At 41.1% G+C, this 15,916-nt stretch overlaps 2 protein-coding genes across 5 annotated transcripts in view; one reads left to right on the plus strand and one right to left on the minus strand.

Moving 5' to 3' along the window:
- LOC146970322 (guanine nucleotide exchange factor VAV3-like) overlaps positions 1-2,493 on the minus strand; it is a 45,745-nt gene extending 43,252 nt beyond the window's left edge. For 2 of the 4 annotated variants that reach the window (XM_085805265.1, XM_085805264.1), the window contains exon 1: positions 2,085-2,455. In XM_085805265.1, the coding sequence (XP_085661391.1) occupies positions 2,085-2,288 (204 nt within the window). In that variant the 5' untranslated portion in view covers positions 2,289-2,455. Of the gene's footprint in view, positions 1-2,084 lie in introns of all 4 variants that reach the window. The other 2 variants (XM_085805267.1, XM_085805268.1) reach the window with 2 other exon arrangements.
- Positions 2,494-5,055: 2,562 nt separating this feature from the next.
- On the plus strand, positions 5,056-15,504 carry dcaf8 (DDB1 and CUL4 associated factor 8). The gene is made up of 13 exons (XM_085805269.1): positions 5,056-5,317; positions 5,970-6,044; positions 6,180-6,275; positions 6,609-7,258; positions 7,581-7,721; positions 8,406-8,500; positions 8,822-8,932; positions 9,027-9,157; positions 9,648-9,755; positions 9,922-10,052; positions 10,708-10,827; positions 10,944-11,060; positions 13,143-15,504. Exons 2-13 carry the CDS (start codon positions 6,008-6,010, stop codon positions 13,248-13,250), a joined length of 1,845 nt encoding a protein of 614 aa, XP_085661395.1. The 5' UTR covers positions 5,056-5,317; positions 5,970-6,007; the 3' UTR covers positions 13,251-15,504.
- The last annotated feature ends 412 nt before the right edge of the window (positions 15,505-15,916 follow it).

Consider the following 15,916-nt stretch of genomic DNA (forward strand, 5'->3'; position numbering starts at 1 on the left):
CTGCGGAGGAAGTGCACAAGCATGATGGCTCTGAACCACTGCATGCCAGCCTCTTTTCCCTCAATGCAGTCACAGCACATTCATTTTAACATGATGTGTGTTAGGGATTATTTATTATCTTGTTTATTCACATATATACTTTTGTTTTGCAGCCTCTCTTGAAAGATTTTCTCTGGATGTTTTGTTATGTGTGCCAAGGCCAAACATACAGTAGCCCTACGATAAAAATAGTTCTTTCGGGCACATTTTCATCACAGTACACTGCACCCGCGCCCTGCACTCCATTACCTTCATGCCCTTGTTTCCACTTCCAAGATCGTAGGTCAGCAGGGCACAATGAAAGGGCCATTTAAAAATCTGGCACACATGTTCCTCTCAACTATGCTCAGATGGCCTACAGCTGCAGGCAGTGGCTATCCATTTTTATGCCCTGTGCTTGCTTTCACTGTCTGTCAAGAAGATAAAAGACAAGTGGACGTGCACTGACAGAGCACATATACAGGCCACTGAAATTTATAAGATAGAGTGCCACCAAATGCCCGGCTGGGAAATTGATGTTTATTTATCACTGCAGCAAAAGATTTTTGATGGCAGAACTAATCTTTTTCGGCCTGATGTCTTCATTTATTTATGGCAGAGTGCGGACAGTAAAATGAAATCATTTTTGACAGCGACTACAAAAATGTTTAATCTCGTCTCTCAGAATCAAACCATGTGGAATCCACTAACAGATTATTACACCTACTACAGTTCAAACTCTTCTGTGTTGGCACTCTCTGCATCATTTTAACGTCAGATTAAAATGCCAAAGCTGTGCCCTTTTTGGAATTTAACATTTCCTGAACTGTGACATGATTGTCTAATGCACTGTATTTTTAAGAAGGCCTGATAAAGATCTAATCACCCGCAATTTGCTTGAATGAAGTGAGCACAAGCCAGTGCACAGGAAGTCTTGATAGTGACATATTATAAAAAGGCGTGAGAATCTGAATCTGAGTATTTTGATAACCACACCACAGTACGCTGAAATGCGGAGATACACGTTATCAAAAGAAAGGTGCACTGCTTTTCACAACTTCACTATATTTCTACTCCATTGCATGTTATTGGAGTCTAATTTAATTCAGTTTTGTAGTGGAAAATACATTTCTTGAATAAAAAAATGTGTATTTAGTGTGTATAGAGCTCACAGCGTCTCCTAAAGGTTAACTACACATGTTGTAAGCCTTTAACTTCAGCAGACTACAAGCTGCTGCACAAAGAGTCAGAGTTCCTTGACTAATGGGTGGATCAAAGCCAGGATTTTATCAAACCTCTCCAGTGGCAGCAGGAGGAACGATGAGTAAAGAGAGCTCGGTCAGTCTTGGTCCATTCATTTCATGTTTCATAGGCTGAGGGGGTGTTGAGCACTCCCTCACTAGTTTAAGAGTGTAGCGATGCAAAAGCAGGGCACAACAAGTCTGTTAGAGTTAACTACTGTATTCAGAAAGAAGAGGAGAGTGAGTAAGGACAGGTCCACATTAGATAATCCCCACTGTGAGTCTGACAGAGGTCACTTTGTGGCCTTAATGTTTACAGTGACACTTATCAGTTTGAAAGATTGCCAAAGAAAAGAAGATGGCTTTCATGGCGGTTTACTGCTTTGCTTTGAAATCATGGAGTAACCTAAGAGCAACAAAAATGTCTGTGTATTAAACCTTTCAGAACTTTAGAATAAACCTTCTGTTTTCTCAGATTATTGTTGTTCCTTGCACGTGCTGTGACAGAAAACTTTACAATAGGCTGCACTAACATGATGGCTTCTGTGTTTGAAGACCTATTTTTGGACCTGACATATTTTCCTTAGGTATATTAAATTTATAAAGCAACTTCAAACTTGTTGCTTTAACTCATGCATGTAGTGCAACATAAATTGCAGTCTCAGCTCATAAGCATCAGTAGAAGTGATTTGTCGTAAATGTAATCCCACCAGTTTAACTCTGGAGCGTCTGTTTGTGAAAAGCTTCGCTCGCAGCAACGGACGTCGCCCACTGGGACAGCAGCGCTTCTCCGGCCCTACAAGTTAGTTCATAAGACGCATGTACCTGTGACATCTGTGGCCTGAGGTTGATCTCCTTCAGGTTGATGGTGTGAGGTCTCAGGTTGTTCAGCAGCTGGCACAGCAGCACCCCGTCCCGCAGGGTTTGCGCCAAGTCGAACACCTGCGCCGTGTCCGCAGTCACCCGGTGGTTGGCCGGCAGCACGTTGCAGCTGATCAGCCACATCGCACATTGCCTCCAGTACTCCATGTTGAGGGAGATAGGTGAAAAGAAAAACAGCAAGTCAGTCCCCAGATGTGAAAACTCTGTCCCTTATTTTAAAGCTGTGGTGCACAGCATGGTTCAAGCTGCGCTCGGCGCCGGACGCTCGTCTCTCCACACTCCAGCATCGCCTCTGGAGGACGCACAGAGCCGCTGCAGCTTTATGAGCGCTGCACGCTGAAAGCCCCTCTGTGCTCGTCAACTTCCCCTTCCTCCTTCAGAGAGGTTTTAGAGGTGGTCGCAACGCTCATGATTCGTTTAAAATCTGTATTTCCGCCTTTGGTTTCCCCAGAAAACTAGTTTAAATGCATCTGCAAGGGGGGAAAAAACGCCCAGCAAAATACACAAGAAAAAGCTAAGAAAAAACCTGAGACTTAGATCCTGAGGATGCAACTGTGGTTAACAGGTGTTTCCCATGTCCACCACTATTTATATAGGCTATGCTAATATGTTAACATGATTTTAAGTTATTTAGGTTAAATAGGTTTAAATGGTTTTAACATAGGTTACATAAAACCCAATGTGTAAATGTTGGTTTTATCTACAACCAATGACTGACACCTCATAGATTCTTATTTTGTTATATTTCATTGACTGTTTAGTAATAAAACTCAATTATAAACTGCAAAGAAATTACATATCACCAGAGCCAAATATATCATCTTCAAATAGGCCTATGTCTGAGATTGAAGTTGCTCACTCTGTCAGCTAATGGTTTAATTAACTCAAAATGTGTGATGTGTGACTTATAATGAGGAATTGTAGCCTAGGTACACACACACACACACACACACAAACACACACACACACACACATACAGTATACAGCCTCCCAGCCGCATGGCATTCCATGTGGATTACAAACAGCTTTATAATCTGAGTTCTTTGCTGTGGAGCTGTGATCTCCATATTTCAATATGGTCATAAGTATAACCAGATAGAAAAGAATCATAGGATCTAATGTAGGCAGAGAGAAGGACATCCTCCTGCCATGGGATTTACTGTAGATCACTGTCAGTAAGCCCATGATGTAAACACAGGAAGGAAGCTGAGGGATCCGTCTATGGTTTTATCCTCAGTGAGGGAGCCAGATGTTTCCTTAGACATTGATCAGGCCTCAATTCATACAAGAGTATATTGATTTTTTTTTCTAACCCTTGCACCCATGAAGTCAACAGTGTCATATAATTTTCCTTAAAATATATAACAACCCAGTGCCCCCTCTCTGACAGTCAAATGCACAGTGGTGCTTTTTGCACAAACATCATTCAAAGCTCAATCTGAGGTTGTCATGGTACTGATGAAAACTGAACATTATTAGCCAATCAGAAGGTTGGAAATATTTAGAAATAAAGGCAGAAACGTTACTCAGCAGCTTTTTTGTTCCATCATCATCAGAGGCATTTATCAAGTGTCCAGACAAAACACTTATAATAATAATTACACCTCACGTCTTTCTGTTCTGGTGGACAACTATCAGTGCGAGGGTGTCTCCAACTTCAGAACTGTTGCTGGTCTACTCCAGACCATCATCTTTGAAGTATAGGTCTTCTTCCCTATAACTATGGAAACAAATATGGAAAAAATATATTCATGCTTAATGTTTTTAACTAAACAAACAAACTTTAAATGGTGACAAATCAAAATCACTGCTTTAATTTTTTTCTTGCAAGCACATGCAGATTCCTTATAGTATGTAATTTAATTCTACAAAATAGGTCTACCGTCATTGCTACATATTGGCCTTGGACCTGAAAACTACATTTTATTATTAATATTTTGACTGCAGATTTTCCAAGGAAGTCTTACATTACTTGAAACTTTTAAAGGAATAACACTCACTGCATACATAAAAACACAAAGACATTGTAGTTCTCCTTTTTTGAAAATAGCTATTTTCTCTACTCACTGCCTAACTTTGAGGTTTTCTCTCTGTATTGTAAGTAGTCTGTTTTTGGTTGTAATCGATGGTTATAGCATACTGGATAACATCATATTGTAATCTTAGTTCCTTGGCTCTCTACATATGTTATTATTTGTTGTTTGTATTTTCTATTATTTCAAACTTTTCAGACTTCTGCAAAGCAAAATCAGATCTCTCAGGAGCATTAGATGTCTGTACAGGGTACTGACATGGGTGAAAACTGCCTTGGGTCAAAAAGTATCTTTAAGATTATCATTCACTTTTATGCCAGTATGTTGCATATTCCTAAATCAATGTAGGCCTACACAATGCTCAGAGTGGAAGGACAAGGGACCCTATAAGGCTTGGCATGCCAAGCCATCAAGAAAAATAAATGATAGAAAGCAAATCTTTCAAAGTGACACTTAACGCAACATTTATCAAGATAAATAAGTAACATCCACAGTAATAGCTACATATCAAAAGTAATAATAATAATAATTTAATATTGTTATAATTATTGCTGTTGTTGCTGTTGCTATTATTAGTATTAATAATAATAATAATAATAATAATATAACATGATAATAACAATAACTGTATTATTAGTATTTATAATAATAATGTCAATATTAATGTTAATAGTATTATTGTTTTTATTATTACGATGATGATTGATTGTATTATTATTATTATTATTATTATTATTATTATTATTATGTTGCTGATGATGATGATTGTTATTATGATGGTATTATTATTATTATTATTATTATTATTATTATTATTATTATTGTCAACTTCCGGTGAAAAAAAACAAAGCAAGCACGACACCGGAAATGGAAAAAAAAAAGAAAAAAAGAAGCTGAACCGTCAAAACATAAACAGAGCAGTCAGTCAGTCAACCTAGTGTGAACGCAGCCAGCTTGGGTTTATGAACTGTCTTTTTACCAAAACCTTTATGCACGCCTTCCTCATGTCGTGTGCTTCCCGTCAGAGAGAGAAATCCTAGTCGAGACACTTGGCCTCTGTTGCTGCTCCAGTGGAGAAAATAAATCTGCAGTAAAGATTAGGACTAAACTAAGAAGTACGCCTCGTCGGGCCTTCGAGCAGAGGTAACGCTAGCTGTGCTAACTTAGCCACCACCACCACCACCACGGACTTGTGCTCGCTGCTGTGTGTGTGTGTGTGTGTGTTTGCGTAGCTGCTTTGGGACCAACCAGCTGTTCGCTCGTCAAGCAGAAGTGACAGCCGCGTTTTAGTTTCGATATTTGCTTTAGCCGCAGATATGCTACGCTAGTTAGCATGTAGCTCACGCAGCAACACTGCCGTTTGTTTCGCAGAGGACAGGGGCACAGTTCAACTCAACACAACACAGCACACAAAGCTAAAGTAAGGACATTTATAGACGGGCCTGTGAGCCAGTAAGCAAGCAAGCAAGTTAGTTAGGTAGTCTAAAAGTGCAGCGGGGGAGTGGTGGTAACATTAGCCAGGCTGTTTCGTTAGCTACAGAGCTAACACAGGTAACTTGGGGCACAACAACAACCAGCAGCAGCAGCAGCAGCAGCAGCACTACACAGTGTGGCGTCGTTTGTTGACAACAGTTCAGCGAGTGCATGCAGTAATGTCGGCTTTACTCCTGCATGCACACACAAGTTGTCCTCTTGTTAATCTGAGCACTTGCCAGTTAAGGGGTTAATAACCAACCTTGATATTGTTTCGGTGTGTGTGTGTCTGCCTGTCTGTGTGTGTGTGTGACACTCAAAGGTTTCTCCCTCGGGTCGACGCAGGACAAAGGAGACAGAATGGCTGAGGCTGACGGCAAATCCACTGCGCTCAACGGTAAAGGATCAGTGCTACTAGGAAATAACTTGACTATTTATACAGGACATAACTGTGTACAAACAGGGAAGGTAATGACAGGATATATCTGTTTTGTTTTTGTTGTTTATTTTATTTTTATTTATTTTTTTACAGGTGGCTCTGAAGAGAAGGAACCTGGAGAAGATCAGCACAAGGAGGAAGATGCCTCTGGGAGCCAAGAAGGACAAACAGAGTCTTCCTCTCAAGATGGTAAAACTTTTTTGAAACTTTTTATTACAAACATTTTGTATTTGGGTAGAAAATTTGCTTAATTATGTATTATTTTATTTAATATGAAATGCATACACAGATTCCTGACATATTAGAGGAGAAATCGCCATTGTGTGTTTTTATGGTTATGCAAATAATGTGAAATCAAGTACTATGACTCTTGCAGTCATCAGATCTTAACTTCATCGTCTTTTTGTAATATTCTGGTTGGACTGTCGGTGCACTTTACTGTACACCTTTTCTTGAGTCTCCCAATGAGACTGTGTTGTCTTAACCTTACCCTCTTTGGCTCTGGATTTCCTATTTCTGTAGCTCCCAAAGAAACAGGAGAGGCATCCGGGGAGAAGCCCATGCCAGATGTGGAAGGAGAGACCGGCACAAACAGAGAGGGAGAGGAGGAAGACACGGACAGCATGGACGGCAGCGGCCTCTACTCTCTGACTGAGGATGGAGAAAGAGAAAGCGAGGGGGGCAGACCAGAGCGGGTAAAGGACAAAGATGGCGGGAAAAGGGCAGCTAGAAAGAGGAACAGACCCGGCGGTGGCACCAACCACTCCTCCAGCTCAGATGAGGATGACGACGAGGACGAAGAAGAAGAACAGAAGGACGATGAAGATGACGACGACGACGACGACGAGGCCATGGAGGCGTGGCTGGGAGCAGAGCTGCGTGACCTCCGTGGGCCCATATGGAGGGCGATACCCTCGCTGCGCTCCCGGGAGATCGGCAGGGACTCGCACCAGTTCGTGAGGCGCGTGTGCGGAGCCCGAGGCCTCGTGCAGAGGCTGGAGCTGCAGGGCCGCCTGGAGAAGCACACGGGCTGCGTCAACACGTTGCACTTCAACCCCTCAGGCACACGTCTGGCGTCGGGCAGCGATGACCTGAGAGTTGTCATCTGGGACTGGGCCATCCGCCACGCTGAGCTGGAGTTTGATAGTGGCCACAAGAGCAACGTCTTTCAGGTGAGGGAAGAAACTGATAATTACTGTTAGTCAAATGTCAGAAAAGTAAAATCCCAGAGACCTAAGTGTCATCTTTTTGTTGCATGTCAGAATATATCAGTTTAAAATGTTGTTGAAGAGAGAAGAGCAGGAGATCCTCGTATTTGTGAAGCTGTGATCAGTTGATGTTTCGATTATACTTGATGAACAATTTATGAATTATAATTCTTGAATACTACGTACTTCAATTTTCTTACAATAAAGTAATTAATAGATGACTGAGTGAGTGACTAATCAGAGTGCATCACTGTCAGAAACTTCTCCCTGTCTTTGATACACATAGGCCAAGTTTCTGCCTCACAGCGGAGACTCCACCTTGGCCATGTGTGCTCGGGATGGTCAGATCAGAGTGGCTGAGCTCTCCGCCACTCAGCGCTGCAAGAACACCAAGAGGGTAGCACAACACAAAGGGGCAGCACACAAGGTGAGTCCTCGCACTGCGCCGTAAGTCTGCCTGAACCATGAAATAATTGTCAGAAAATCCAAATTTTTTGAAATTGGATTCTTTATTGGACCTTCTCTGACAAATAATTGAAAAAATATAACCCAACCCCCCCCCCCCCAAAAAAAATAAAAAATTGCATATCAGATTTTCATAGAAAATTACCTTATATACCTGCTGTATCTATTTTGATACACACATTTTCAACACGGTTCTACAATAAAATAAGTTATGAAATATTAAGTAGTTTTACATTGCATCAATGCAGTAACTATTCCTATTGAAGTTTCACTAACAATTTTTGTTTTTCCTACCTTAACTTTTTCATAATTGTCAGAAAATATCCATGAGAAAACACATTTGAGTCACTGACTGACAGCGGCCATATTGAATGTCCCAAGTGAAGGCCCCTTGGTGCATGAAACTGGTGGATTTATTATCTGATCATTGCATGTATCTGATTGTATGCATTAGGTTTTTTAGGGGGGAAAAATCACAGTGAGGATGTAGAGGTCTCAAAAACTCGTGTATTTTCATGTATCAAATATGAAACAAATGGCGACAAAGGGTTGATGTTTTGGCCATTATTAGAAACTGTGGTAGATATATTTAGGACTCTCTGAGGGCAGTCTCTTACTCGTGTGTTTATCTGTGTTTTTCTTTCAGCTGGCCCTCGAGCCAGACTCACCCTGCTCCTTTCTGTCTGCTGGAGAGGACGCTGTGGTGTTCGGTATTGACCTCCGTCTAGACCGTCCTGCCAAGTGAGCAATACCATCATTAAGTTTTAAATTTAGTCAAAACTGGAAAATGAGGACTGTCAGAACTGTATTTTTTTAGTATTAGGACAAAACAGTATGATGAGATCACAATAATACAGCAGACCTGAGGTAAATAACAGTTTAATGAAGCTTAAAGTTGAGATATCCCGTCAGTGTTGGTGAACGTCGTCCACTTCTAAACACATCCCTTGTTGCCTCTTTATCAGATTTAGTGTCTTTGCTGTGAGTCACCTTCATTCTTGGAACATTTCTGTTTGCTTTGCTTTTACTTGTTTTTTGTGTCTCCCTTTATTTGTGTTGCAGTAAACTGGTGGTTGTAAAGGAGGGTGATAAAAAAGTCGGGCTGTACACCATCTATGTCAACCCAGCAAAGACACAACACTTTGCTGTGGGTGGGAGAGACCAGTATGTCAGGTAGGAATCAGTTTTATTTTGATTTATTTTATTTATGATGGAAATGGGGGAATATTTTTTTAATATTTGATGCTACTTTTCACTTTCTCCATAGGATCTATGACCAGAGGAAGATAAATGAGAATGATAACAATGGTGTACTGAAAAAGTTTTGTCCTTCACATCTGGTATCCAGTGAGTCCAAAACCAACATAACCTGCCTTGTGTACAGTCATGATGGCACAGGTAAGTCATTCACACTTGGGAAATATTTTAAGAAAAATTGAATATCTAAAGTATTGAAGAAACAAAGAGAGAGAGAGAAGTGGAACAGCTTACATTTAGTCTTTTCAAAAAATAATTTGGTATCCCCATGGTATTATTGAATTCTCTTGCAATTTTCATTAAGTAGTTTCAAACTTCTGCTTGAATTCAGTTTGGTCGCCCTTATGTAATTTCTCACTCTATCATGACTAAACTGTATTTTGGAGATATTTATTGAAAATAATGAGGCCTGCTCTTGGTGATTGCTTGGATGAGTCTTAAAATGCCCTTCGTAACCCTGATGCAACATCAATGCAACAATCAATGGCACTCCAAACAGAATCAGGTGTAGTCTCACTGAATAAAATAAATCGGCAAGAGAAAAGTTTAGGGTTTAGTCCCAGTTAGACAAGTCTTTATGTCATTAAAATAAATCAAACACATGACTGTTTGATCTTCTGTGTCTGTCTAGAGCTCCTGGCCAGTTATAATGATGAAGACATCTACCTGTTTGACTCCAACCACAGCGATGGCGCTGACTACCGCAGGAGATACAAGGGACACCGCAATAATGCCACAGGTATTAAATTCAGTCCGTAGTAAGAGCACTGCAGTCGTAAATCTGTGACCTTTGTAGCCGGCCGCACTTTTAAAAGTCAGACTTATCAGGTGTAGCCCAGCTTGTCAAGCATTTGGCAGTCGGCTGGACATGACGATCCTCTCCCACCGTCACGTCTTCCTCACAGTGAAAGGGGTGAACTTCTACGGGCCGTGCAGCGAGTTTGTGGTCAGTGGCAGTGACTGTGGACACATCTACCTGTGGGACAAGTACTCAGCTCGGATCGTCCAGTTTATGGAGGGAGACAGAGGAGGAGTGGTGAGTCAAAGAGAGAAGGACTTGATTGATCGATTTGTTTATTTAAGTGTCAAGCACATGATGTGCCCAGCACACATGGGCTTACAAGACACTAGACAATATAGATGCATACATTCAAAGATGGCTAACTAGTCTACTTGTAAATATGCGTCTATAGACTCAAAATAACCAAAACAATAATAGTAAGTAGTTTTATAATGTTTTCTGTCTCAGAGTCCATGCTTTTTTAATAAATCTGGCCAAGACATAGATCTTTTCCTTGAAAAAACAGCTCAACATATCACACATAGACATCCAAAATAAGTCGGGGTTCTGCACCTGAACTTTTTCAAACATGGATTTCCTCAGTTCATTATACAGAGGGCATTAAAAACAGAACGTGAAATTCATCCTCCACAATATCGAGGTCACACAAAGTATAATATAGAAATATACAGTATATTTGGTGGGAAAAACTACTCAGTCACATTCCTGCAGTGATTTTTAGAGTTTTTTTCCCCCCTCATAGCTATGCAATATTTTTGATATCATTTGTGATTCATTTGGTCTGTTTAGAAGTTTTACTGATTTGCTCCTCAGAAATTCACCCCAACTATATTTTGTGTAAAACTTTCAGTAACTCCATACTTGCATCTCTGTGCTTCTCAACGACCAGGTGAACTGTCTGGAGCCTCACCCCCACCTGCCTGGTATGGCCACTAGTGGGCTGGACCATGACATCAAACTCTGGGCCCCCACTGCTGAAACCCCCACAGGACTCAAGGGTCTAAAAGAGGTATTCTACTGCAGCGATAATACATCATGGGCGGAGAAGTTTGTTGAACATAATATGCACAGTCTTCCTCATCACATTTCACACCTCTAATTAAAGACGCTTTGTGTTTGCCAAAGGTGATGAAGAAAAACAAGCGGGAGCGTGATGAAGACAGCGTGCGCCACGGCGACCAGTACGACACCCAGCTGCTGTGGTTCCTGATGAGACACATGAGGAACAGACGGCCCCCGAGGGTGAGATCTCAAACACTGCAACCAACGCCAGAAATGTTAATTATGTTTTTGAGGTGTGGGAATGAAAAGATGCACATTTCAATAAAAGCTTCTCACTGGTTGCATTATGGGAAATGTAGGATCCTGCATTTTGAAATTTAGACCACATTATCTGCAGTTACTGCTTTATTTTAAATTTAACCCTTATGGGTCTGAGTCTGGCTGTTTTTTAATACTTTGATGATTATATTTCACGTTAACCTACTTTATTAAAGGGATAGTTCAACATTTTGGCAAATTGGCCCAAACGCGGTCTTGTAACGTTCCATTATTATCTCATAGCGTGGTGAATGTGCAGGTCATTACTTTTCCACAAGAGTGTTTTGAGTTGTTGGATTGTGTATTTGATGAGGGAAACCAAGAAATCCCATGAGCCTCCGTAGCATAGCTCTGAGCAGCTCACGGCTCTGCTCCGCCGTTCTAAAAATAGCTTGCACTGACAAATAAAAGTAACAAACCTACTGCTAAAACTATAGGGATTATGGCAATGGGCCAATTTGCCATAATGTTGAACTATCCCTTTAAGACATCTAACCCAAAAATACACAGAAATCATTATATCCAAATTGAACCCCCCCCCCCCCCCCCCCGATCCACGTCAGACATCTATATTCTTTACGTATATTATAATATCAGCTGATTAGATTTTTTCCCAAATAATATTTTTTTGTACTATCAAATTAAAACTGATCTGATTTTACATGGTCTATCAAAATCAAATAAAAACTGATAGAGAGTTTCAAATCCACACTTTCAAGTGAAGTTGACGGCCGCGCTCCAGGTGACCTTGTTTAGTTTTTATGGTGCTTTGAAGACGTCATGTGATCTGATCACGCTGGTGTGATCATAGATGGATTTTCTTATCTTGTTACTACTGGATGACTGCATGCTGTCAAAGACCAAACGGTCTCACTTGTAGAGTTGTCACGATACCAAAATGAGTAACCACGGTACTGTACCAGACAAAGTATCACGGTTCTGGGTAATATGACGATACTGCAACCTTTTTTTATTATTATTATTTTTATGAATGGCAATGTATTTGTACAAGTTATAAATACTTATTAATTACTTATAATGTTGTTTGGTGCATGATAAACATAATACTGGTGAAGTAGGAATTAGACTGAAACAAATATTTTTAAATAAGCAATAAAAAACAAATAAATGAAGTTAGAATTTATATGGTTGAAAATAAATAACCATTCAGTCTCTTGCACATTAATTTATGTTTAACAAATATAAATAATCAACTGAGGATAAAAAATCTATTTGACAATAATGCTTCTTCTCCAACATAATAAACCAGAGGACAAAATACAATGAACAGGAACTGATTCCCTGTGAAAACTATATTTTTTATGCATTTTCTAGGTGATTTATACTTGGACATCTTTTAACTCTTTATTCCTCAGCCTGTACATGGAGCATATAGCCTGATATTAGCCAATGAGAAAATAAACAGAGCTAAATTAATTAAATCCCACTGACGACGACGACGCGGCAGACCCGCCGCTCGCGCCCGGTTCTTCTGCCGTGGTGAGTGTGTTGTCTTGTGCCGTGCGCGCGTCTGGCCGAGACAGAACTTTAGCTCGTTGTTTGTTTTGAAGCGAATTTCTATCGAAGCGGAGCTGTCTCAGCTGTCTTCATGAGTCCGTTCTTGCCGGCATGAACACACAAACAGCCAATCAGATAACGGACGGGCGGACCCAGCGTTCGGAAACAGCCTATCATATCCCCAGACATCACCAGTAACAGGCAAACAGCCAATCATTCAGCAGCTGTGTAGTTCGGTTGCAGTGGGTGCATGTGGGGTTTGTTTACAAGGGAGTAGCATGCAGGGAGAAGCCGGGAGGAGAGGAGAGGCGGCCGCTATGTAGCGGAAACTGGCACCGTAGTAGTAATCCACGGTAGTACCGTCATGTAGAATTTCTAGTATAGTAGGAACCGTTACGTTTTGGCACCGCGGGGTACCGTGGCTACCGTGGGTATCGTGCAACTCTACTCACTTGTACTTTTCCCTCTGTCCCCCTCCTGATTCAGGCCCGCCGTGAAGGTACAGACCCTGACACAGATGAGTCCTGGAGTTCTCCAGATTCCTCTGATGAAGAGGAAGGAGGTCCAGACCACGTCCAGTGCATGTCCTCCTGAGCCGCACACGCACACACACACAAACACACACACACACACACACATGCACACACACACGCACAATGGGGTGCAAATGTGTGAGACCACTTTTCCATTGACTTGAATGACAAAGTGGTGTCAGACCTGTGGACCTCACTGTACCTACACATATACACACTTTATTGCCCTTGAATTGATGCACATAGGCAAGCACTATTGACACACTGGCATACTCAAAACACTGATGAGCCACAGACTTGGGGTTTTTCTTTCACACATACAATCTCACACAGACAAACAAAAACACATCATACATTTACTTTTTAAAAAAATGCTGTTGAAGCAGAGTGACAGATTTGATAACGCCTTGGTTTCCCAGCAGTTACAAAGTGTGCATACGGCGGCTTTACAGTCTGCATACACACTTCCAGAATCCTGATGTTTGAGAACTGTACGAAGGAGGTTTAGTGAGTGCTTACGTCCCTATAAACCACTTGGAGGGCCCCCCTTGCTTGTCCATACATTATCTATATGCTCTGCCTAGCCCCACAACTGTGTACTGTGCGTGTATGGACACAAGCACCTCCAACTTTAGGCACCCCGTAGTAAGCTATACATCACCAGCACACAAACCTTCCCTCTCTTAGTAAGACACCTCTTGCTCCCGAAGCTTTCTTTGCTGATGAAGAGGGGTTCAGCAGAGAGGAAGGGCGTGGACTCGTACCCTGAAACCATCCCCTGAATGTGACTTTCTTTTAACCTTGAGAGGGGAAACCTCAGTTCCCCTCAGTGCATCGCCCCCCAGCCTCATACAGATTTCTGGCCCTGAGCTTGCAGAGCAGTGAGTTGCGTTTAATCACCCGTTTGCTCCCAGAGGACTACTAAATCTCTACATGCTGCATCACCCTACATGCTGCCCTCGGCTGCTCCCTCCCCTCCTCTTTCCCTCTTTCACCCTCCCCTTCACTACTGAGTGCACTTTGAATCAGGGATGCTTTAGTTTGAGACACAGACAAAATGTGCACTGAGTTGTGTAATTTTATTTGGGGGAGAAGAGCTGTTGTCTTGTCCTGTATCTCATTGGAAAAAAAAATCCACAGTGAAGTTTAGTTTATTTCCTTTGTGTTGTTGTTTTTTTTTTCCTTTGGAGTGGAGGGGGGATATTTTGCACTTAGTCATTTCTTGACAGAGGAAGAGGAGGTTTCCTTTTGCTTCCACCAGCCTTTCCTCCTCCCTCTTCCTCTTCTTCTCCCGCCTCACTCTCCATCCCGACACCCATCTTTGACAGGACATCTTCAGTTCACCTCTCTCCGTGAACATTGCGGTGGAGAAATAGATGGCGTTCAGCATGCGCATAGGAGATAAGGACTGATGTTGGGCTCCGTTGGTAAAAAAAGAACCGGAACCGACCTGGATCAGTAGCGAATGAAACACTGCCGATGAGCCAGATGAGACTGGAGTTTAAAAAAAGAAAAGAAAAAAAAAAATGACTCCACCTATTCATGTGGTTCTTTTAAATACCTTCTGTTATGCGTAACGTCTCCGATCAATTGCTACGTGACGTTTTTCAGACAAACCATTTGAACCAGATCGGGTGTTTGCAGCCAGCACACCAAATTGAGAGGGAACTTCTGTCTGTGCTGTAATAACATTGGCTCAAAGAGGAGGACGGGGGGTCGGCAGGGTCAATATGCTTGCCAGTCATTTGTTGTGTGAGAGCGATAAAGTCCAGCTTTTCTCATTTTCTATGAGAACTCTAGTTAGTTTGAATTTATATGTACATATATAAATATATATAAAACTGTAAAAAAAAAATGAAAAAAGAAAAAAAGTTTAGCAAATGCTGTTTGACTTCAAAAGTTAAAAGATGTCGAAACATTTGATTGGTATTGATTCAGAGGTTTATATTCTATATGAGGACAAAGTACTTTTAAATTCCTGAGAAAACAAAAAGACTTCAAACACCATTTATTTCCTTTTATGAATGACATCCATCTGTTATGAACAGAATCACGGTCATTTCAAGTATTAAAAGGTTTTGATTCAATTTCTTGTTCAAACAAAAAAAAAACAGTATTTCCTTTCTGTATCTTACTCCATCAATTCAGACAGTTATATTCAGATTTTTCCCACTGGCTATTTTTGGCATCTTGTATACATTAATTAAAGGCTTTTGATGGACAGTTTTTCTCCACCACTGCCTGATATTGCATTCTACCAGTTCAGTTGGAAATATGTACGATTCGTGCAATAAACTAAAAGACAGTGCTCTTGATGTTGTTGTCCCTTTATGGTCTGATTCTTCTTGTGTTTACCTGCTGCGTCATGTGGCGTTGATTAATTTGTTTATTGACTGACAAGTGGCCAGAAGACGTCCTGTTCTTAATCTGTAGAAACTTCCTGTCATGAATTATAAAATATCCCTTCATATTTAATAGGGATTCTTTCAAACTCCACTCCCAATGTTTTTTAATTAATTTTACAGACTCTCAGTTAAAAAAAATAGTGTCATATAAAGCAGCTTGAACAGGACTAATTTTTATGTGTAAAAACCTTAGACTGCCAATTTGATCCCAAAAGACGACAAATACAATTGACATCACACTCTTGATTCCCGAGGTGGCAGCATCAGTGTCAAACATGGATGCTGACTTGAGATGTGGTGTTTTGACAAATTATCAACATGG

This window comes from Trachurus japonicus, chromosome 17 (assembly GCF_045865225.1).
Source record: "Trachurus japonicus isolate A0001 chromosome 17, Traja_1.0".
Classification (NCBI taxonomy): domain Eukaryota; kingdom Metazoa; phylum Chordata; class Actinopteri; order Carangiformes; family Carangidae; genus Trachurus; species Trachurus japonicus.

What these genes read in the sequence shown, in the direction of transcription:
- dcaf8 (XM_085805269.1), top strand. Translation starts at nt 6,008, where the DNA reads ATGGCTGAGGCTGACGGCAAATCCACTGCGCTCAACG. An exon ending in ACAAAGGGGCAGCACACAAG is followed by an intron (nt 7,722 to 8,405) that starts GTGAGTCCTCGC and finishes TTTTTCTTTCAG; the next exon opens with CTGGCCCTCGAGCCAGACTC. An exon ending in GGAACAGACGGCCCCCGAGG is followed by an intron (nt 11,061 to 13,142) that starts GTGAGATCTCAA and finishes CTCCTGATTCAG; the next exon opens with GCCCGCCGTGAAGGTACAGA.